The 24077-nt window shown below is 45.0% G+C and overlaps 1 protein-coding gene across 1 annotated transcript in view; it reads left to right on the forward strand.

The window, feature by feature from the left end:
- XYLT1 (xylosyltransferase 1) overlaps nucleotides 1-24077 on the forward strand; it is a 202236-nt gene that overhangs the window by 115155 nt on the left and 63004 nt on the right. The window contains exon 3 of the mRNA XM_063143471.1: nucleotides 8666-9194. Coding sequence (XP_062999541.1) covers nucleotides 8666-9194 — 529 coding nt within the window. The remainder of the gene's footprint in view (nucleotides 1-8665; nucleotides 9195-24077) is intronic.

Raw genomic sequence — 24077 nt, forward strand, 5'->3', positions numbered from 1 at the left:
GGGGCATCGAGGTGTTCTAATGGCTTCCCCATTCTAAAACTCCAGCATAGGGAAGAGAAGTATTTCTCCGAGCTGAGTTCACCCTCCTCCGCAAGGCTTTTATAGCCCTGCATTTTCAGGCAACGAAAAGCAACTTTTTGGAAGGGAGATTCAAGAAAATCCCCGGAGAACAGTGCTTCTGTATCCATGGATGCCAGATGGTTGAGGAATGCCATACGTTATGCTGCAAATTATATGCTACTCCAAGGGAAAAATACCTGAAGAAAAGCTTAGAGTCAGTAGCCACTCGTAGTGATATGGATAAAATCAAATATCTGTGGTCTAGCACAGTTAACCGTGTCATGTTTAATACAGCCAATTTTGCAGTGAAAGCTTCTAACTCTGACGAGCCTCTGTGGCTAATGTTTTCAGTCTAAGGACTTGCCTCTTGTATGTCATCTATGCATTGTAAATATTTTATTTGCTTGGCAGTAAAGTTCATTTTTGGCTACAACCTGTAATTGGTTTCCCAGTGAACCTGATTAGGATTTGGATAGCTTTGCTTAAGGCAGTGTTTCCCAACCTTTTGGGGTCAGTGGGGACATTTGGAATTTTGAGTGAATGTTGTGGGTGCTCTCACAAAATGGTTGCCATGGGGGGGGGGCTTGCCCATTCATACGATGGTGAGGGGTGGCTAGTCACCAAACATTCATTTCCCAGAAGGCAAAATGGTGTGACTGAAAGAAAAGTCACTTGCCCAAGAACCTAAGTAGAAGACAGAGGTGTGTTCCTGAGCTCCAAATCACAAGGCCACTCTTTTGAACCCAAATTCGATAGCGTAGTGGTTATCACATCTGCTTTACATGCAGAAGGTCGTGGCAGAATATTTAATATTCTGATTAAATATAAGGAAAAACTTCCCGACGGTAAGATATGTACAACAGTGGAACAGTCCACCTGCAGAGGTTGTGGGTTTTCCATCTCTGGAGGTTTTTAAGAAGAGGCTGGACAGCCACCTCTCACGGATGGTTGGATCGGTTTTCCTGCACATTGCAGAGGGTTGGGCTAGATGATCCTTGGGGTCCCTTCCAACTCAACGATTCTGTGATTCTATGATTCTATGAAGATGGTGCTGGAGGACAGCACTTTGCTTTGCACTGAAAACAAAATCAATTTTAAAATTTCTTAAGAAATGCAATAAATATCAGGAAGGACCAGGATCCTTGTGGGTGCTGAGGGAAGTGACTGTGGGCACATTGGTGTTGTGGAACACCATGTTGGATATCCCAGGCTTAGGGATTTAAACCTACAAGGTGGGCCCAAGACATTTGTTGCCTGAGGCGAAGGACAAGATGGCGCCCTTCCCATTCCATGTACAAAAGCCAACCGGATGGCAACTTGAATCTTCCTTCATGTCATTCATTCATTCATTCATTCATTCCATTTCTATACCACCCAATAGCCAAAGTTCTCTGGGCAGTTTACAAAGATTAAACCCCTTAGAAATACAGCATTCTGCATAATATAAAAACAGTCTAGCTACAAACATATAAAAAGAGCAGGCACACATACCTAAACAATATTCCATGGCCAGATTAAAAACCCACCATATCCTGCCAAATGCCTGGAAGTAGAAGAAGGCCCTTGGTGCTGAAAAGTTAACAATGTTGGCACCGGGTGGACATCTTTGGGGAGTTCATTCCATAATTGGGGGCCGCCACTGAGAAGGCCCTCTTCTTTGTTGCCACTTTCCAAGCCCCCCTTGGAGGAGGCATCTGGAAGAGGACTTTAGATTGTGGACGTAGTGTATGACTGCGTTCATGCCTGGAGAGGCGTTCCATCAGGTATTGTGGTTCCAAGCCATGCGGTCCCAAGCTTCATAGGTCAAAATCATCACGTTGAATCGGGCTCGGAAACATATTGGTGTTATGTGTTTGGACTTCCTTGTCCCTGTTGTCAATCTGACTGCCGCGTCATGCACAAGCTGCATCTTCTGAAACGTCTTCAACACTGGCAGTGAGACAGTGTCCTCCACTGCACATGAAAAGCAGCAGGCTAAGTTTAGAGAGTGCAAACTAGTTTGCGTGGTACGCGTCTCTCTCTTCCAGCACCATGCTGCCCCCTTCCAGCAACTGATACCTGAGGCAACCACCTCACCCTGCCTAACAGGAGGGCCGGCCTTCTGAGCCTGTGTCCTGAGGGGACTTGGGCACATCAGCCACCACACCATGCTAGCTTACACCACATTTGTCTCCTACGAATGATACGGGGAGCAGATCTTCTGCATCAGGCAAACAGCTGCTTGGAGGAGAAGTAGCTTGTTGCCGTGTTTTATGGTGGAGATTTTTGTTTTGTTTTGTTTTATTATTATTTTTAAAGTTCACCTTGTCTCCCATTTTTAGCTCATGGTGTTTAAACAGAGTGGTTACCCAGTGAACTGTGTGAGGAACATCTGCTTTCAGAGTCACTGTTTAGGGAAAGCAACTGAGAGCAACAGGGGATGAGCAGATGTTAATTCTTAAGAGCTGGAGCTGAAAGGGAAATTAATACATGCTTTAAAACTGCGGAATATTCTCAATCAGCTTTCTCTGTAGCTCTGGAAATGGGCCAGTTTGGGCTCAGTGAAGGACTGCTGTGGCAAATGATGGTGATCTCAAATGAGGTAGCTAGGGAAAGAAGCTACCTTTACCAGATTACTTACCCATCCAAGGGAAAAGCCCTCCATATCCTCTGAGACACACATTCCCCCTTCTCTCAGCTCCAAACCCTATTTGTGCTTTTCAAGCATTCCTATATATATGGTGCTTATAACACATCAAGCTTTTCCCCATGAGGTTGTTAAGCCACTGTACCTACTTTCAGTTTTGTGACGGAACTGAGATCCAAGCATGACACAAAGACGATTTCCTTTCCAGCTTTTCCATTACATAACCTCTAGGTGGCACTGTGTTATAACAGGATAGCACAAATGCACCAGTGGGTTTTCTTGAACTTTTGCAATAAATACTGCATTTTCCCTTCTCTTAAAAAAAAAAAACACAACCTCACCAAAAGTGCAGTTTAAAAAAGAAGAAGCAAAACTCGGAGGGTCACGTTGTTGTCTAAAGAAACCGTCAACAACCTTGAGCAGGGAATGTCAAGTGTACATTAAAGGCCTCGTGGAGAAAAGCTCATACTTTGATGATAACAGCATACATGGAAATAGCGAGGGGAAAGAATGGAATGATTCAATCAAACTAGTTAAAAACAAGCGAATCAAAAGCTTTTCTAAGGAGCCCACGATAACTTTCTCCTATTTAGGCCTTTGAAGGTCAACATCAATGTTGGAAATGGACTGGAAGCCAGTGGAAATGATGAAGAACATTAGAGCCCTGCTGGATCACACCAAGGGTCCATCTAGTCCAGCATTCTGTTCACACAGTTGCCAACCAGCTGTTGAACAGAAACCCATAAGCAGAACACAGGTGCAACAGCACCCTCCTGCCCACATTCTCCAGCAACTAATGTATATAGGCTTACTGCCTGTGATACTAGAGGAAGCATAGAGCCACCAGGACTAGTAACCATGGATAACCTTCTCTTCCAGGAATTTATCCAACCCTCTTTTAAAGCCAACTTGGCTTTACCTACATATTGTGGTAGTGAATTCCATAATTTAACTCTGCACTGTGTGAAGAAGTCTTTCGTTTTATCTGTCCTGAATCTCCCACCGATCAGGTTCCTGGGATGACCCCACTGGGTTCTAGCATTATAAGAGAGGAAGAAAAATGTCTCACTATCCGCAATCTGCACACCATGCATTATTTTGCATTCCTCAAGATAGGAAGCCCTGCTTGATGCGTTAGATGTACCAAGCAGGTGATATAATCTAAAAGAAACATTTACTGAGAACATCGGCAAAATATCAGATGGCTCAGAGTCAACCATTTCCACCATTGAGAACATCTGGATCTCTCCGCAGGAATGACTGTTTGTTAATTATTAGGTCATTATGAAAAGAAACATTCCAGCAAGGACTTTGATCTGGCTTGTTGGGGTGGTAGTAAGGGGGTGCCCAGCCCAACAAAACTGCATGAACATCTCAATAATCTCATTGGAATGAAAGACGTCGCCAGGCTCAAGTAGCATAAGTAAGCCCAATTTGGAGCAATTGGTTCAGGATTTTAAAAAGCAAGACAAAAAAACAGGACAACAATCAATTCAAATGCCGTAATAGCCTTGTCATAGCAATAGCGCAACAGTTCAGTGGAGAAGTTCTGGGTATTATGTTAATACACTTTACTTTTTCTTTTCTTTTTTACATTTGTCTTGCTCTGCTTGAATCGTATTTTCTTTTTGTACTGAAAATGACCCCCAAAATACCCAAAAGCAAAGGCTGCTTCCTCTAAATTTGGCCGTGAATTTTTCGGTGCTCCAAAGCAACATAGATTTGTTTATTTATTTTTTTACTCATTTATTACTTCTATTAATGGTTTGGGGCTGCATTTTAGCCAGAAGGCCTCCCGAGTAGCTTACGAAAACAGCATTTTTTAAAAAAGGAATAAAAGATAGTTAACAGCAACAACAAACAATAGATTTAAAAATAATGCAGTGAGCCGGTGAGCAAATAGTAATAATAAAACACCAGCACAAAATGATCACTTCAGACCACTGGGTTGACAGAATGACATGGTCTTAACCAACTGGCAAAACACCTGCAACCAGAACAACCTCCAGAGTTTGATAATCTGAACATCTGTGCCAAGTATTGGATGGCTACTTAAGAAACATTTTTTAAAAAAGGAAACGCATCGCCCAAAAAGTGGGCTAAAGAGGGTGCTGATTTGCCTAAAATTTGCATATGCTCATTTATATGTATAGATTAAAATTTAGAAACTAATATTATAATTTCAATAGAAATAGAGTACATTTCGCCATAGTGTGGAAGACCAGGTGACCAGTGTGCCTGCCTGTTGAGTCTGCTGTCTAGGGTTTGTACTGTTGATGGGCAACAGTTCTTATGGTTTCATTAATTTTTCACTGGAATTGGACAGGACAGTCTCTTCAAATAGAAGATGGTGCCCTGTAAAAGAGGACACGTGGCCACCGTAGCTGAGAATCCCCATCCCATAGAATCATAGAATAGCAGAGTTGGAAGGCCATCGAGTCCAACCCCCTGCTCAATGCAGGAATCCACCCTAAAGCATCCCTGACAGATGCTTGTCCAGCTGCCTCTTGAATGCCTCTAGTGTGGGAGAGCCCACAACCTCCCTAGGTAACTGATTCCATTGTCGTACTGCTCTAACAGTCAGGAAGTTTTTCCTGATGTCCAGCTGGAATCTGGCTTCCTGTAACTTGAGCCCATGATTCCGTGTCCTCGTGATTGAGAAGAGATCCTGGCCCTCCTCTGTGTGACAACCTTTCAAGTATTTGAAGAGTGCTATCATATCTCCCCTCCATCTTCTCTTCTCCAGGCTAAACATGCCCAGTTCTTTCAGTCCCTCCTCATAGGGCTTTATTTCCAGACCCCTGATCATCCTGGTTGCCCTCCTCTGAACACGCTCCAGCTTGTCTGCGTCCTTCTTGAATTGTGGAGCCCAGAACTAGACGCAATACTCTAGATGAGGCCTAACCAGGGCCGAATAGAGAGGAACCAGTACCTCACGTGATTTGGAAGCTATACTTCTATTAATGCAGCCCAAAATAGCATTTGCCTTTCTTGCAGCCATATCACAATGTTGGCTCATATTCACCTTGCAATCTACAACAATTCCCCATATCTATACCATCTGCATCTTTCAAACAGCCTTGTATACCACAAATGCCATGCATGCGAGTGAGCAGGTTGGTGAAGGAAGGACCATAGCTCAGTGTGCTAGAGCACATGCTTCACATGCAGAAGGTCCCAGGTTCTATCCCTGGCTTCGCCAGGTAGGGCGAGGAAAGAATCCTGCATGAAACCCTGGAGAGCCGCTGCTACCAGTCAGTGTCAACAATACTGGGCTAGATGGACCAAGAGTCTGACTCAGTATAAGACAGCTTATCTTGTGTGGACAGCTTTCTCCATTCACAGTGGCTAAAGTGTTGGACTGGGAGTCAGGAGATCCAGTTTCTAGTCCCTACTCAGCCATGGAAACCCACTGGGTGACTTTGGGCAGTCACAGACTCTCAGCCCAACCTACCTGACAGGGTTGTTGTTGTTGTGAGGATAACATGGAGAGGAGGAGGATTGTGTACACCGCCTTGGGTTCCTTGGATAAAAAATGGTGGGATATAAATGTAATATCTGAACCGCCCAGAGAGCTTAAGCTATTGGGTGGTATAAAAATGTAATAAATAAATAAATATTTGGTTTCCAGGCTGACTATAGAGAAGGGGAAGGCCATCCCTCAGTGGACTTTTTCTGTGACTTTTCCACCTCAACAACATCCTTTTCGGAGGTCAAACCATAACCACAGTTTGACCAATTTGGATGTCCTTTCAAACCACAAATCAGGAAGTGGAAGAGGGAATCAGCATTCAAGAGCCGAGAAAGTCGCATGTAAGCCCAAAGCAAGTCCCCAATGGCCAGGCTGTGGGTTTGCCACGATGCCCGACTAGCAGGCCACAGTCAAATCTGGAAGGTGGATCATGTCACATTTTCCACCTCTCTTGAAAACTGGGTCATAAAATCCGCCTCCTAACAGCAGCCAGCAGAACAGCCAAAAGCAGGCCAAGACAGAGGCCTTAGCTAGACCTACCGTTTAGCCCGCAACAGAGGAGAGAAGATCCCGCCATGTGTTTATCGCGAGATTCCTTCCTCCATTTACATGCGGCAACCTCAGAATGAGAGGCATCGCGCCCGCCATTTTTTAAAAAATTAAAGGGGCAGTAGCGCACAAATGCTCGTGCACTAAAGGTAAGTGGGGTTTTTTTAAAAAAAATTAAAGTATGTTCCCCATTCCCCCCACCCTACCCCGATGGGTGCAGCGCTCCCAGCTCCTCACGAGGAATCGCATGGAGCCGGGTCAACCCACGGCAATGGGCCACACGTTCCGTGGTCCTCGGACTCAGCCCAGGACCATGGAAAAACCAGGGCCAAAGGGGAGGGCTATATCCCAGGGCAAGGGAGGGAGCATCCCTCCCTGATCCCGGGATCCCCTGTGTGTCATGTGGATGCACAGGGATGATCCTGGGGATCACCCTGGGGATAAAGCCCCATCTAGCTATGCCCAGAGATACATTAGGAAGTGTTCCCTTTTATCCTTTTCTCAAAATACAAATCTCTGACACTCCTTACCCATTGTACACTCCAACCAGCTATGGAGGGAGGATGCTTCCAGCGTGGCTGTCGGAAACCTTCCTTTGCTTGCAAAATGCAAGCTGTACTTTCTTGTCTTTTCTGTTTGCCTAATATAGAATCAGACAAATGCTTTGCTTTTCTCCCCTCTCCACCGCCCTTGTATACTTTCCCTCTGAGTCATTGGATATAGGCCAGGACAGGGAGGCAAGGAGCTGGTCTTGACAGACAGATGTGCTCATCTGGTGTAACAAATTAATTTCGGTTCTTTGCCTGGAGAAATGTGAAACCCAGAAACGTAGCGCACGGAGGTGTTTAGGGGAAATCCCATTTTGAAAACCTCTTGGTATCACTGAGCACTACCAAGGGTTGCTGCCTTCACATTTTCCTCCTCTGCTACAGAGAGACCAAGGCAGTTGAGCTGTCAAAGGCTTAGAATTATCTGACATTTCCATTTTATTCCCTACTTTTGCATAGAAACGTAAGAGGTTTTTCTCCTTTTCTCCTGAACCGGGGTCATCTAAGAAAGCTGAATGATGGGAGGTTTAAGGATGGACTTCATCATAGAACATGAAGTTCATGCAGGCTTTCTCTGGCTTGTTATTAAGTGCAATTAATCCTACGCCAGTCCGTCTTACTGTTCCTTACTGTAGCTGGAATCAATGTAATAGTGTATTTAAAATCTAAAATACCATTACTGCAGTTGAAATTGTTTTTAAGAATGTACCTGAGTGCGATTTTAATATTTGTATGTGAACCGCTTAGACATTTTATTATATTAAGCAGTATGATAATAAATAATAATGATGATGATGATGATGTAGAATTGTTCCCACAAGTTGGCTTTGGTATGGAGGAGGACGCTATTAATGGCTATTAGTAGGGATGTCAGAAGGGTCCAAGGTGGGGTGGAATTTGATGGACTCGTGGACCCCAGTCGCCAATGGACTCCCAGCCCTGCTCTCGCCCTCTGGACCCTACTCATCAATCCATGGGGTGCTCATGGACTTCCTCATTGGCTCAGCAAGTACCCTTTAGTGAGCTGCCATTTTGCACAACAATAGTGCCTCAGGAGATCCCCGGAAGGTAACGTCACATAAACGGTGGCCGTAAAGGGGCCATTTGTGCAACATTACAGACTTGAATGGAGTAGTCACGCCTGCAATGTATAAATGGCCCTGTTACATCCACCATTTATGTAACATTATCTTCCCAGAAAATCCCAAGCCACCATTGTTGCAGAAAATGGCAGCTCGCTCCAGATGCTCACATTGGACTCCCAGGCTCAACTGAGCACCCACAACGTCTGTAGGTACCGATATTTTAAAGTCACGGAAGCTGGTGACCGCCACCACACCTTGGGCTGACACGAATAAGCTATTGAGGCAAATGGTCACCCTATCCCTTTCCTCTCCTCTCTCTCGGCAGGACGGCTACTTTTCCCACCGGCCGAAGGAGAAAACGCGGACGGACAGCAACAATGAGAACTCTGTCCCCAAGGACTTTGAAAACGTCGACAACAGCAACTTTGCTCCCAGGACGCAGAAGCAGAAGAACCAGCCGGAGCTGCTGAAGAAGCCCGTAAGCAAGCAGAAGGAGCGTTTGAGGAGGAAGCTGGGGCAGGAGGAAAAGGTGAAAGAGAACTCTCTCCTGGGAAAGAGCTCGAACGAGGCGCTGCAATACGCCAACCCAGCCCCGAAGAACAGCAACAACGGCAGCCATTTGAAGGACCTCCACAGGTCTCCCAGGCAGCATCACTTGAAAAAGGGTGGGAACGGCTCCCCCGAGCTTGGCTATGAGCAGCCGCCGAAGTGCGAGATCTCCGGCAAGGAGGCGATATCGGCCCTGTCCCGGGCCAAGTCGAAGCAGTGCCGGCAAGAGATTGCGGAGATGTACTGCCAGCACAAGCAAGAGAAGCTGATGCCCGAGCAGGTGACTCGTTTCTGTCCCCTGGAAGGTAAGACAGCAAGGAGTGGGGTGGGGGAAATCAGGGGTTCAATGCTGATGTGGCTGTGTGTTCCGCTTTTATAGTGAGAGAGCAGGAAACAAAGCCCTATGAAGAGAGACTGAAAGAACTGGGCATGTTTAGCCTGGAGAAGAGAAGATGGAGGGGAGACATGATAGCACTCTTCAAATACTTAAAAGGTTGTCACACAGAGGAGGGCAAGGATCTCTTCTCGATCATCCCACAGTGCAGGACACGGAATAATGGGCTCAAGTTACAAGAAGCCAGATTCCGGCTGGACATCAGGAAAAACTTCCTGACAGCTAGAGCAGTACGACAATGGAAGCAGTTACCTAGGGAGGTTGTAGGCTCTCCTGCACTAGAGGCATTCAAGAGGCAGCTGGGCAACCATCTGTCAGGGATGCTTTAGGGTGGATTCCTGCATTAAGCAGGGGGTTGGACTTGATGGCCTTATAGGCCCCTTCCAACTCTACTATTCTATGATTCTATGACCCATTGCCCTACCCCAACACATAGGACATGTCTACACCAGGCAATATCCCGAGGATCATCCCAGGATCGTCCCTGTGTGTCCACATGATGCACAGGGGATCCCGGGAGCAGGAAGGGATGATTATTTCCCCGGGATATCGCCTTACCCTTTTTTCTCGGTTTTTCCCATGGTCTCAGGATTGTCCCAAGACCACGGGAGGTGTGGGCGGCCATCCCGGTTTCGTCCTAGCGCCTTGCAAGTAAATGCGAGGACCCAGGAACCAGGCACAGGGCACGGAGCTCTTCAAGCGCTCCGTGCCCATCAGGGGTGGGAAGGAGAGCAGGGTTGGGCCTTTTTTTTTTTAACTTACTTTTGCGCTGAAGCGCAGGTGCACTCCAGGTGCTAAGGTTTTTTTAAAAAATGGTGGACGCAATGTCCTCCTCCCTCCCTGGATGTCGCATGCCGCATGTGAACATAGGGGAAGGATCTCACAATCAGCATATCGTGAGATCCTCCCCCTCCCTCTCAGATATGTGGGAGGTGTAGACATCCCCGTAGAATCATAGAATCATAGAATTGGAAGCGGTCTATAAGGTGTCGAGTCCAACCCCCCGCTCATTGCAGGAATCCACTTCAAAGCGTCCTTGGCAGATGGTTGCCCAGTTGCCTCTTGAAGGCCTCTAGTGTGCGACAGCCCACAACCTCCCTAGGTCATAGGTTCCATTGTCGTACTGCTCTAACAGTCAGGAAGTTTTTCCTGATGTCCAGCCAGAATCTGGCTTCCTGTAACTTGAGCCCATGATTCCGTGTCCTGCACTCTGGGAGGATCGAGAAGAGATCCTGGCCCTCCTCTGTGTGACCACATTTCAAGTATTTGAAGAGTGCTATCAGGTCTCCCCTCAATCTTCTCTTCTCCAGGCTAAACATGCCCAGTTCTTTCAGTCTCTCTTCATAGGGCTTTGTTTCCAGACCCCTGATCATCCTGGTTGCCCTTCTCTGAACACGCTCCAGCTTGTCTGCATCCTTCTTGAATTGTGGAGCCCAGAACTGGACACAATACTCTAGATGAAGCCTCACCAGTGCCAAATAGAGGGGAACCAGTACACTTTGGACTACAGACCAAGCTGGCATCACCAACATTGGGGGTGGGTGGGTTATGGGAGCTGTGGTTCCAAACATCCTGAGGGAACGGGGTTACCTTACCCTCTGTTATTGGAGTTCTGTCGCTCCACTTTAAAAAAATGTAGAACAAGTTTTGGTTGATCAATTTCACTGTTTAAATCTGTTTCAAATGGCTCCTGAGGATGGAAAAAACAAAAGTTCCAAAGGGGGGCGGGGGAAGCATTTTATTTATTTATTTTTAAAAATGATCCCTATGTATGCCCACATGTATTATCTTAGAAGACATTCTCTTGCACCCGGGAGGGAATGCGTGTTCTAAGATGCAGTACGTTTTTAGTATTTTAAAAAATGGTTCCCACTTAATCAGGGACACTTTTTGTTGTCATTCAGAATGCATTTAATCAATCCGCCTGATTAATTGAGTGAACACAAAACAGGCTCAATGTGCCCTTAAGAGTTGGGGCAAGTGCAAAAATGTACACATAAGTAGAAATGCATGATGTTAAAAGTGCCTGCTTCTCTTTTGGCTTACGCCGACCCCTGAAAACCAGTGTAGACAGATAGATCTGACCATGGTTTGGAAAGATGAGGCATCCCTTCGGCCTGCCAATGTTTTCTCAATTTCCAAACAAGTGACTGTGTTAATCGTGTTGCTACAAAAAACACAAAGAGCCTTGAGGCAAGCCAGTTGGCTGTCAACTAAATGGACAGTTTCCTGATGTACCCAACAGGTTTTTACTGAACCCTTCCTTCAGGGAGGTTCTTCAGGTTGTAACCTCTGGTGAGTGGCTAGCTTAGTGGACCACCTCCCACCTCCCGCCTCCTCTCAACTGCTCTCGCTTGACCCTGTGACAGACTCTGGAGTCTGTCAACTCCAATGTTCCCTCCCCCTCTGACAAAGACTCATTTCCCAGGGAGGGTGATCTCTGAGCCTGGTCATCCTGTCCAATAACCTCCTGGGAAGATTCCTCCTTGACTCCTGGGAGGTCTTGGAAAATTTCCTCCCCTGCTTCCTATCCAGACTGGTGTACATCTGCTTCTGCTTCTTCAGCCTCCAAGTCCGATTCAGGTTCCACAACCCAGTCCCCCATGCTAGGGAGAAGATCAACATAATAATAATGGTAAAATAAAGAGCACACACACAGACACACACACCCTCAGTCAACTCATCACAGTAAGCACTGAAGCTCTGCATCCTGGGCGGTGGGGATCACTAAAATTCTTATCCTTCCCACAATTTTGGGGTGCACTTTTGTTTAGCCCACCCCTTCAACAAATGGTCGAAAATGAATAGATTAAAAAAAAATCATCACAGTCTTAGCTGGAGATGGTTTTAAAAAGACACTCTAGTAGTTGCAGGAGTTGCTTATCACAATTCTTAATAACTTCTAAAATATTGTAGCTGCTATTTAAAGGTCACCCCTGAGGAGGCCTAGCGGCTGGTTAATAATGCATTTCTGCAGCCCAAACAGGAAGATGGGAAAGATATAGCTCGAGGCCTGGCAATGCAAGTTCTACCCCAAACATCTGCTTACATGTCTGTTAGTAATCAGTCCTCTAGGTCTCTCCTTGACTGTCCCCTGCACTCTGGGACATCTGTAGGGAGTACCATATGCTACATGGTTGTGCAGTTAATAGATGCAAAGGCTGGCGGTCCAGCTTGTAAGAATTACAGTACAGGAAAGAGGAACTCATGTTCTTAGCCACCAGTTTTGCTAGAGGGCCGACCTGACATTACAAGGTTCCTTGGCAAAGCTAGGAAGCGAACAGAAATATGAAAAAGTGCGACCTTAAACCAAAACCAAACCTGAAAACAAAGCAAGTTTAAGAAAACTGATACAAACAATATATCAAATTTAGGTATAACTTGGCTTATTACAATAAAATCATATTAGTAGAAAATATTTTTACTCTTAAAGCAAATACATACATTTAAAATTTAAACAAAATAGTCCACATACATCAAACATTAAACAAAAATCCCCAAACGCGTTTCAACCATACAGGTCTTCATCAGTGGAAAAAGGATATGTGGAATTATTTTTTTTTAATTATTATACAAATATTAAAAAAACTTTATGCCCCAGATATAGGGAGTTCCTATCGGACCTGAAAAGCAGAAAAAAGAAAAAATATTTGCCAAATGCCTATTGATGCTGTACCCCCTTTCTTTTGAGCCCAAGGTTTTACTCTAGCTAGGAAGCGCCCAGATGAATGCTCCCAATTTCCTTCGGCCCCTTTAACAAAAGAGGAAGTGGTCTTGGCCGTACCCCTGTGCTTGGATATCCTAGCATACCGCGTGAGGATTTTGGCCCTGACCAGTAGGCCTTATTGCTTCTGAATCAAAGCTGGTTGCAAAAACACAGTCCCCAGTGATCTCATCTCCAATGGAAGGCAAGTCCGGAGCAGTACTGCCCATGGAACGTTTCTTCGTTTGCGGGAGTGGGGAAGATATAACCATCCAACCGCGGGTCCTGATCTTTTACTGCCGAGGTGTACCATGCCCGTGGGTTAGTACCACATCCCTTTTTCTTCGCCATGTTCCGTTTGGTCCCAGCTCTGAGAATAATTGATAGTCCAGAGAAACAACCGGGGTGTAATGTTTAGCATTTCTTCCTGCTCTCACGCTGATAGCAAATTAGCTTTTTCAGGGCTCCGTCGTCTGTCCTCAGCAGGCTCAGATGTAATTAAAACAAACGCGCGTCGGGTTCACAGTAGCATTGAAATCTGCCTGCTGCAAAAGGTCCATACGTTCCTCTGGGATTGCATACTGGAGCAATGTAATTCTGGCAATGCTAAATACTTGGGCGTGTGGGTGTGGGTGTGGAATGATCTCCCTCCCTGTTCTTTCTTCCTTGTGCGTGCATCGTGTCTTTCAGATTGCAAGGACTACCTTCTTTTATTGATGATCTGTAAGCCGCTCTGGGAGTCTTTGGGGGCTGAGGAGTGGGATTAAAAAAATACTCTAAATAAATAACCTTCTGTAATGAACCCTAAGATGGGAGCTCAAAAGAGCCTTGGGGTAGTCCATCCACTGTGAACACCTGAACCGCAGATTGTACCACAAGCACATGGGTCATATAGTCCCAGGCCTTAGCTAGACCGAAGGTTTATCCTGGCGTTGTCCCTGCCTGCTCCCGGGATCCGCTGTGTGTCATTTACATGAACAGGGATGACCCCAGGACAATCCCGGTATATAGGCCTGGTCTAGCTAAGGCCTCAGTCTGCCCCATTACAGGGAGAAGTGTTGAGTTTCTATGTAAACTATAGCAAATCTTATGCAATCTGAAACATCTGCAGGGCTCCGGGTAGGTGCTGCAACGGTGCACTACCACAATAGCTGGGGATGATGGGAATTGCAGTCCAGCAATTCTGGAGGGCACCAGGCTCAAACAGTGAGCTGCAAAGCAGCAAGTCCCTGGTTCGAATGGTGGCTCTGCCATAGGAGGCTCTAGGCAAGCTGTTCAGCTTCTCATCTGCCTATTATTATTATTATTATTATTATTATTATTATTATTATTATTATTATATTTATTTGTATCCCGCATTTTGCCCAATACTGGGCCTTGAGGCGGCCTTACAAAATTTCAGGCAGAAATGCGGAGGGAAATTTAAAACATATACATTTTAAAACCTATGAAAAGAACTATACAGCTTAAAAATACATTAAAAATATATTAAATATATTTCAACATTGAAACATTAAACATTTAAGATACATGAAAATTTTAAAAGTCCTTAGCATAGATGGAGGCCCAGGTTATTCGCCAAGGGCCTGCTGGAACAAAGAAGTTTTTGCCTGCTTCCGAAAGCACATCAAGGAGGGAGCCAGTCTAGCTTCCCCGGGAAGAGAGTTCCAGAGCACTGGAGCAACCACCGAGAAGGCCCTCTCCCATGTTCCCACCAGGCACGCCTGTGAAGTTGGTGGGACTGAAAGAAGGGCTTCCCCAGATGATCTCAAAGCACGGGCAGGCTCATAAGGGAGAATATGTTCTTTCAAATAACCTGGACCCGAGCCGTATAGGGCTTTATAGGTCATATAGAGGGACAATAACTCTGACCTCCCTTACAGGGTTGTTGGAAGTTCAAAACATCTGGAGGGCGGAGTAGGCTGTGTTTCAGGGAAGCGGGGAGAACCAGCAGAAGCAAGCAGGTTCCCTTCGCTTCAGATCACCGGGTCCGGTTAGAAAGGCAGGGAAACCCGGTTGAAAATGCGCCTTATTAATGAGCATTTCGGAGATACAGAACAAATCACATTGAAGCATGGAATCTGAGATATGATTTCCCGTGAGCCTTAATTGGATTAGTCGGATCGTATTAAAGATATATCGACTATGCCGTGTTTAGAGGATTATTCGGGCCTGGGGTTTCTCTTCCACTCCCTTCTTTCTGTATCATCTTCGCTAATCCCGTTGATTGGGAAGTGCTTTAAAACAAACCGCAGCCAGGCAAGCAGGAGGCCACGAGTGCATGGCTCCCATCTGCTTCAAGAGCAACTCGCTCTACAACGTAAGCCTGGACCAGATTCCATAGAGACGGAAGACAGGCGCAATTTGGCTTTGCAGCTTTCCGTCCAAAAGCTTGAGCCGCGGCAAAGCCTCGCTTTTGAGGAGTGACTCGCCAGGTGCGCCGGGTCATCGCCTTCCATTGCTCACCACAGGGGCGGCTTTGGGTTGTTGAAAACATTAGCCGACGTGGCATAACTTTCGGGACATTTCGGACATGCGATAAGCCACCTCGGGAATTTGGGGGCGCCTCTTCCCCGGAACGCTTTGAACAACCGTTTTCTTGGATGGTTTCAGAAGGGAGAGACTTTGCCTGGAAAGAGGGTTGGGTTTGGGCCGTATTGAAGGCATGCCGTAAGAAAGTATGTATTGAAGGAAGTGCATATTTTGGAGGGGCCATAGCTCAGTGTGATACAGCATCTACTTTGCATGCAGGAGGTCCCAGGTTTGACCCCCGGCTTCTCCAGGTAGGAGAACACATTTTGGGGGGCCCTTTGAAGAATGTGCCTGACAAAATGCATACTTTTGAAAAAATTGCGCACATTTCAAAGATGTGCGCAAACTGGTGCCTACATTTGGGGGGGAAATGACTCTTCTTGCGTTCTCATTTTCCCCATAAGCCTTGAGCTGTAGGGATTTGATGGAAGTCAGCCAAGGTAGAAAAGTGCTGTTGTGTTTTTTGAACCATGTGTTCTTGTAACTCAGCGCACACGCCCTATGAGTAATCTTCGAAAACCTTGCCAAAAGAGCCAGTGTTAATTGCTTATGCTAGAATGTATTTGCTGCTGGAAATGTCACACCATAAATTATATTTCATTTCTCCATATGACAGGTAATAGACCAAAAGTAAATTGGTCCCATTTCCTCTCTTCTCTCGCTGCTTTGACGTTAAATTTATTTGCCACATCCTTGAATTGATGGCCAGGGTAGTACATTAGGCGTGGGTTCTCTTCTTGTCTTTTTTAAAAAAATTCAAAAATTAATCAACATTATGATAGCCAATATATTATTAATTACACAACAAGGTAAAGTTCCCAGTTGTAATTAGTGCAAACAATTCAAATTGGATGGTGCAATTTAATGGAATGTCTTAGCAAATAAAATTGCACCAACACAGTCATTTTAAGAAATAGAAGCAAAGCCATTGCTGATTGACAGTATTGCTGCCAGGGGGGGGGGGGGGCGTTTGCAGGAGGGGTTGTTAGGCTAAGTAAGTAAGATGACTGAAGAGCCAAGACATGCATTAAGTTATTTTTGTACCAATTTTAATTACAAGTTTCAACAAAACAAAATAAAAATGCAAATGTAGCTACTTACTTTGAAAGTCTCAGTTTCCAATATTATAACATTCTAAAAAACAAAAAGGAGTAAATTGCACATAAGCTTCAGTAAAGACAGGCCAAATATCCAAATACAACTCCATTCATAATTAAAAACGTAAGAAGTGCCCTGCTGGATCAGACCAAGGGTCCATCTGATACAGCACTCTGTTCACACAGTGGCCAACCAGCTGTTGACCAGGGACCGACAAAGCACGACACGCTGCAAGGGCACCCTCCCACCCATGTTCCCCAGCAACTGGTGCACACAGGCTTACTGCCTCGGATACTGGAGGTAGCACACAACCATCAGGGCTAGTAGCCATTGATAGCCTTCGCCTCCAAGAATTTATCCAACCCCTTTTAAAGCCATCCAAATTTGTGGCCATCCCTACATCTTGTGGTAGTGAATTCCATAGTTTAAACTCTGCGCTGTGTAAAGAAGTCCTTCCTTTTATTTGTCCTGAATCTCCCACCAGTCAGCTTCATGGGATGACCCCATTGAGTTCCAGTATTTTGAGAGAGGGAGAAAAATGTCTCCCGATCCACAGTCTCCACACCATGCATCAATTTGTACACCTCTATCATTGACAAATGTAGCTAGTGTTGTTAGGTCTTCAATCCATTGCATTATAGGTGGTCAGCTTTTATCTTTCTGATGTTGTAGTATCATTCTTTTAGCAGTCAAGAGGATGCAAAAAAAACCCGCACGTACGCTGACCCATGTGTTACATTCCAAGAAGCTGGTGCATTATTTAAGAGAACATGTACATCAGAAAGTATATTAAAGAGCTTTCCAATACAAAGTTTATCCTTCTGATAACTTCCTCCCATAAGAAGCCAACTCTTGGGCATTTCCTGTACATATGAGACACGTATTAAGTTGACATTTCAAAACAACGCAACAAGCCTCGCTTATTTAGATGGCCCTTTGGAGCATTATTTGTGTTGTATGTTGTTTCATGAAATGCATCAGCCAATAGCTAAAAGAACACTTGGCACTGTTATGGCCATTAACCAGTCAATGTTATTTAGGACGTTTATATACCGATTTTCAACATTGGCATCACAAATTCCTGCCAAAGCATCCAAGGCGGTTTGCATTTTATGATGACGGCTGAATTGAAGAGATAGCACTCAGAATGAAAAAGGAACTGGGTATGCTTTGGTATACCATATATACCATATATTTGGTATGCTGGTGTTTGGGCTCCACCCCTTTGGCTCCGCCCATCACTGGAATGCAGCCTTCGGTGGAAAGAGGATCAACACACCCACCCCAGAATGAGGAAACTTTGTAAGTTCCATTCACTGCATTTGGTGATGGACAGACTCACCTGGGTCCGGACCAGGGGGCACCTGTGGCCACGCTGCTGCCACTTACCTGCACGAGCCCCTGAATTGCTCGGTGAGCTTTCCTTGAGGGCCTGCAGCCACCCATTTCTCCTTGCAAGCCAGCTGCAAGCTGGCATTTTCCATAAAAGCTGGCTCCCGAAAGTGCGCAGCTCTGATCTCGCACACAGTGGCTGCCATAAATGGCCATTTCCACAAGATTAGAGGTCCCATCGCTCAGCAAGCGGAGTCCGGGGATCTGGATGGGGGGCCTGCTTGCTGGTTTCCTGGACCCAAATGGATGCCTCAACATCTCTAGCTGCAGTGTTTAATCCTGGATGTGCCTCCCCCTGCCGGCTGGTAAAAATTCTGTTCCGGGAGTGCTTCGTTGGCCGGAAAAGAGTAGGGAAAGGTATGCGATCGATCGCCCAGGCTATTAATACCCCTGAAATAGAGCAAAACAAGAGATGGAATCAATAAAGATTATTCTCCGGCTCTAATTTGAGCCGTTTGCCTTGATAAATTCCTTCGTTTTTTGTTTGTTACATCCACTGGGTTTGTTATATTACATCAATATCATTGCTTTCTCAGTTGATTTACTTCAGCTCCGAGGCTTCAGAGACACCCGTTCTCTGCCCACGGTTACTTGTGCTTTGAAGGATTAGAACCTAAAAACGGATTAGGAGAGATCAAAGAGGAGGAAAGCAGCTTTGAATCGGGCTGCCTGAACTTCAGTCCATGCAAGGTGTTCTCCATTGGTTCCTCCTACTTAGAAGGAATGGAAAACTCTTGCAGAGTCATGAGAAAGGCGACCCGATCAAACTCGAATGCTTACTCCAGGACCACAGAAGGAGGTACCTGAACGCAGTGGTCAGCTCACCTGTTTGGCTTGCAGAAGGTCGCCTGTTCAAGCCATGCATCTCTGGTGAGAGCCGGTGTCAAGGGTAGGCATATAGTTGGGCAACTGAAAAAAAGCCAAGGAGGAAACTGGCTGGAAACAGAGAGCTATCTAGGAAATATGGAAACCCAGTGGGTGACTTTGGGCAAGTCATACACTCTCAGCCCAACCTACCTCACAGGGTTGTTGTTGTGAGGATAAAATTGGAGAGGAGGAGGATTATGTTTGCCACCTTGGGTTCCTTGGAGGAAAAAAGGCAGGATATAAATGCAATAATAAATAAATAAATAATGAAGTCCTTCTTCATGGCAATCTAAGAGAATATATAATATAATATTTACAAGAGTAAGGAATTGAAAAATCATGTCTGCTCATACAATATACTTCAAAAAAACTTTAGAATACATTGCAACAAGACATCAAGCTGTAGTATTATGAATCGTACTATACCTTGATGTCTTGTTGCAATGTTCTCTAAAGTTTTTTGAAGCATACTGTATGAGCATATATGATTTTACAATTCCTTACTCTTGTAAATATTATATTATATTATATATTCTTTTAGATGGCCATGAAGAAGGACTTCATAAGTCCGAAACGCGTTGGCATATACAAATAAATATTTCCTAGACATATCTCCGTTTCCAACCCTTGCCCTTGGCTTTTTTCCATGTGCTATTTGGGGTTTCCTTTCATTTTTGGCTACTTACAGTATAGTTGGGCCACTGCCACAGGCCAATCCCCCAGCAGGGTCCCATGGACAAGAGTCCCTGGACTTGCTCTTCTGCCTCACTATTGCAGTCTGCTTGTTCACTGGCATATTGCTCTGGCCCAGACAACAGTGGTGGTGAGAAGGAGAAGCCTCTCAGCCTGTCCAAGTGAATGGCAGCAGTGAAGAGAACAGGGAGGAGGAGGAGGAGGCTGCAATGGTGGTGAAACTCACTGAGTGTCATGATTCCAAGCCCTCCCACTGAGGAGAGAAACAATAAAGAGGTCTACTATGCAATCTACAGAGCTTTATTCAGTAAATAGATGTCTCTTTGCACCTGAAGGAAGCATGAATGGGAGGAGCTATCCTCTAAGCTTAATTAGCTTACCAAAGCAAGGCAGTTGCCTATCAACTAAATGGACAGTTCCCCTCCTTCAGAGACGGTCTTCAAGTTGTAAGCTCTGGTGAGTGGCTAACCTAGCAGACCACTTCTCCTCTCCTCTCAACTCTGCCCCCATGACCCTACGGCAGACTCTGGGATCTGTCAATTCTGATGTTCCTCCCCCTCCAACAAAGACTGAGTTCCAGGGGTGGGGATGATGATCTCTTAGCCTGGGCCTCCTGTCTGATAAGCCCCTAGGAAGATTCCTCCTTGACTCTTGGAGAATTTCTTCCCCTGCTTCCTGTCTTGGCTGGTCTATTCCTTCTCAGTGCAGAGTGAACCACAGCAGAGGTCTCTCCGTGCTTGGTAAATGGAGCACAGAGAGAGAGAGAGAGAGCAAAAAGGGGGCAGACCCAGGGACGGGGAGTGGAGGTGGCGGGAGCTGATTTAGACAGCTTCCTAAGCACTAGACAGCCTTCTGCCTTCCTGCTCTGAAGCCCCCAGCTAGAAAATCAAAATTGGCCATCTAGCTGAAAAAGCAGGGTGGATGGCACATGGAGGAGAAGATCCCCTCAAGGGTGCAATCCTGGGTACCCGTAAGCCCCCAAACCCAGGGGATTCTGAGTATCCTTAGACACTGTCCCTGGTGGGGAAGAGCTTCTCACAGCCAAATGGCTCTTACTCAGCTAGGAGTACATCTAAAAGACACCCCTTGCATTAAATAAACAGATGATCCGCATAAAACCGCTTAGTATTCACTGTGACAGTGTTGATTGTGATGAACTAATTAGCTGTTAAGTGGTGTGATAGGTATTTTTAATGGGGAATTCATTCTAATGCTACATTAATGAATGTACTGTTACTTTTAAGTGCTATTTGTTTATGCATACAAGTCGATGGGGGAGAAGGAAAACACGTCAGGCTCTCGTATGCTCCAACAAAGCAAGGAAATAATTGTGATTTGTCTCCGAGGAATGATAGCATCTTCATAATTAGAAATGTCAAAAAAAAGCAAGTTTTCTATTAAGGTTATTGGTCTGGCAAGATAGTTATCATAGTAAATTAGATTCTGTATCTCTGTTTCTCGCCGGTGTGCGTCGCATATCAGTGTCCTGGTTATTAGGCATTGATTTGTAAAACACAAAAATGATTTCAGTAATTGCTTGTGATCGTTGAATTCCAAACAAAGGAAACAGGGAGGTGGTGGTGGGTTTTGATGTGTACACAAACTGCTACTTTGCCAAAAGCTTCTCGATTTCATATAGAATGCAGTTTGCATACAACCAGACAGCTGAGAGAATGGCATATTCAAATAACACCGAAGACAGGAATATGGGAAGTTACCTTATAGCGGCTGGGTTCACACAGCACATTTAACCACTATCAGTGGTTGAGTGTGGGCTGTTGCTAAATCATACGTTATCATGTTGTCTGAATGCAATGCATTTTCCGCAGGATGGATTGTCACGTTGCCTTAATGCAGTGCATTTTCCTCAGGGTGACTTGTTAACCAGGCCGTGTACCTTGTTAACAACCCTGCAGAAAACACACTGTTGGGTTGCAGCGGTCTGCCGTGGAGCAGATATTGAGCAGTGGTCAGGTACCACAGAGAGCAAGGCGGAAAGAGATCAGCACCACAGACAGCTCCAAGTGGTGCTAGGGCTGAAAAGCAGATGAGGTGATCTACATGTTACTCCTACAAGGATCCCAACCAGACTGAAGCTTAAGTAGGATGTCGCTGGCTTTTAGGCTGATTAGCTCCACCTCTACATGGACTGAGACTTTGATCTTTAAAGGGGTGCGGCCTGTTTCATCAACCTGGGAGTGGTTGTGGCATGTAAGTGACTTAATGATTTCATGATTGTGGTATGAAAGTGACCTCAAGCTGTGTTTTAAATGGAGATGCCAGGGAATTAACCTGGGGTCTTTTGGGTCATCAAGCTGTGGTCCTCCCTTTACCCAAGGAAGCATGAGCATTTCTTGTCTCATTGTGTAATAGAAAGACTGCTCAGTTGGCTTTCGGAATGCACAGGATGCTGGTTCAAGGGAGATTCTTTCAGCCCAATGGCCACATTCAGGGCAGAGAAGCCCTTGGGGTCTCATGGGCTGAAGGTGAAAGGGGCGGAGCCAAAATACCACCACCACCCCAGCTCCAGAATATCTTAGTCTAAAGTTCTTACTGCAATGTCATCCCCATTGAATTGAACCCTAATGAATCATATATAATTCAAAGTTGGGAGTAAGTTGGTCATCCCTTTTTGATGGCCTTTCCCTTCACTGATTCTCATGAAACACACTTCATTGGAAAGAACTTGACACACAGAACCCACAAATAACAATGGTTTTCACTATCATTCAAAGTTGGGATTTTATTTATGTCCATAAAGCTTTTTTGGGGTGGGTGGTAAAGTATTAGACTATCTTCTAAAACAATGTACTATATAGTTTGATTTTTAATATAAAAAAGTAGGGTAATTAAACAAACAGGTCCTCTGGGGAGAACTTACTTCAGTCAGCCAAGACTAGGCTGACATCAGTTTCCCAGAGGACCTTTTCTTCTGTCGCCCCCAGATTGTGGAACGGCCTGCCGGAGGAGATTTGTAATATTAACTCTCTCTGTGATTTTAAGGCAGCTTTGAAGACTAGCCTTTTCTGGCAGGCCTATCCAATGTAAAATCAAGAATTTTTAAGATGTGTTGATTCCTGTACTAATGTTGTTCCCCGCCTCGATCCAAAGGGAGAGGCGGGTAAGGAATTATTATTATTATTATTATTATTATTATTATTATTATTATTATTATTTAATTGTAGCAAAATGAAATATGAACAACATAAAATGTTTCTGTACTCCTTTATAAACTCAGGTGCAGGCCGAAGTACAATGATATGTAACGTACAGCCAGTAAAGAAATCTTGAAGGGATTAAGAGACACCTACAGCTAAAAGTAACCCGATCAACGTTTAGTTATTGCTAAGCAAGGAAGTCTTCAGCTGTTAAATTTAACAAAGTACTATTTAGGTCTCAGAATACCTTTAGTAACATTTAATGTTTCATTAGATTTGATTTTTCGCTGCGATCCGTGTTGGCAGGGCATCAGCTGGTTTTAAATCATTTCAGTGTGTCCATGTGGTTGAAGTGACACCGTCTGCCCCTAGAGGCAGCCTTTCCTGGCAAGCTCATCACTTTGCAGTCCATATGGTTTGAAGCCCCGGGGAGATGAGTTTGTTGAGAGACAGAGTTACATGGTTTCTCCCTACCCTCTTACTTGTGGGGAAGACCCCTCAGTCAATTGGAGTGGTGGCATGGCTTCACTCAGGTGGGGCAGGCACAATGAGTCGAACCCTGACCGTTGTGTAAGTTGCCTCAAAAGATTCTCTGTGTTGTACTAAGGGCAGCTTCAGCCCATGTGAAGCTGGGTCCAATTGCTAGTATTAAACAAAAGCAAACAGCATTCCCAAACCTCTCACCGTTACAAGCATTCTGAGGTCCCTTATATACAAAATATGTCTTCTGTTTTTAAGCAGTGACTGTCAGGTGTATTTAAGCTTGATGCCATACATGGAAGTAAAGCAATTATTATTATTTTTAAATGGAACAAAGGAACAAAAAAAATCAATATCAGATTGCATTTTTCTTTCCAAAATGTTCAAAGGACGTGGAGATAATAATGCAGTGATACAGTGGCTGGCAGGAATCAGCAGGGACCACAATTACTTTAAATAGCTTTTTATTTATTCATATTTAAAAGCTGAGGCAGGATCTGGGGACCACGTAGACTGATGAAAACAGCCAGTGCGATGTAGTGGTTAGAGCATTGTCTTGGGACTCGGGAGATCTGGGTTCTAGTCCCCACGCAGCCATGAAGCTCACTGGGTGATTTTGGGCCAGTCACTGACTCAGTCTAACCTACCTCACAGGGTTGTTGTGGGATAAAATGGAGAGGAGGAGGAGGACTATGTAAGCCGCCTTGGGTTCTTTGCAAGAAGAAAAGGTCAGGAGATAAATGTAATTAATAATAATAATAATAATAATAATAATAATAATAATAATAATAGCTGTTGTCCAGTATTTACCATTGTGTCATATCTAGCCCTGCTCCCCCTAGATTGGAAGAAGGTTTTTCAGGTGATCAAT

Source organism: Elgaria multicarinata, chromosome 17, assembly GCF_023053635.1.
Source record: "Elgaria multicarinata webbii isolate HBS135686 ecotype San Diego chromosome 17, rElgMul1.1.pri, whole genome shotgun sequence".
In the NCBI taxonomy this organism is placed as follows: Eukaryota; Metazoa; Chordata; class Lepidosauria; order Squamata; family Anguidae; genus Elgaria; species Elgaria multicarinata.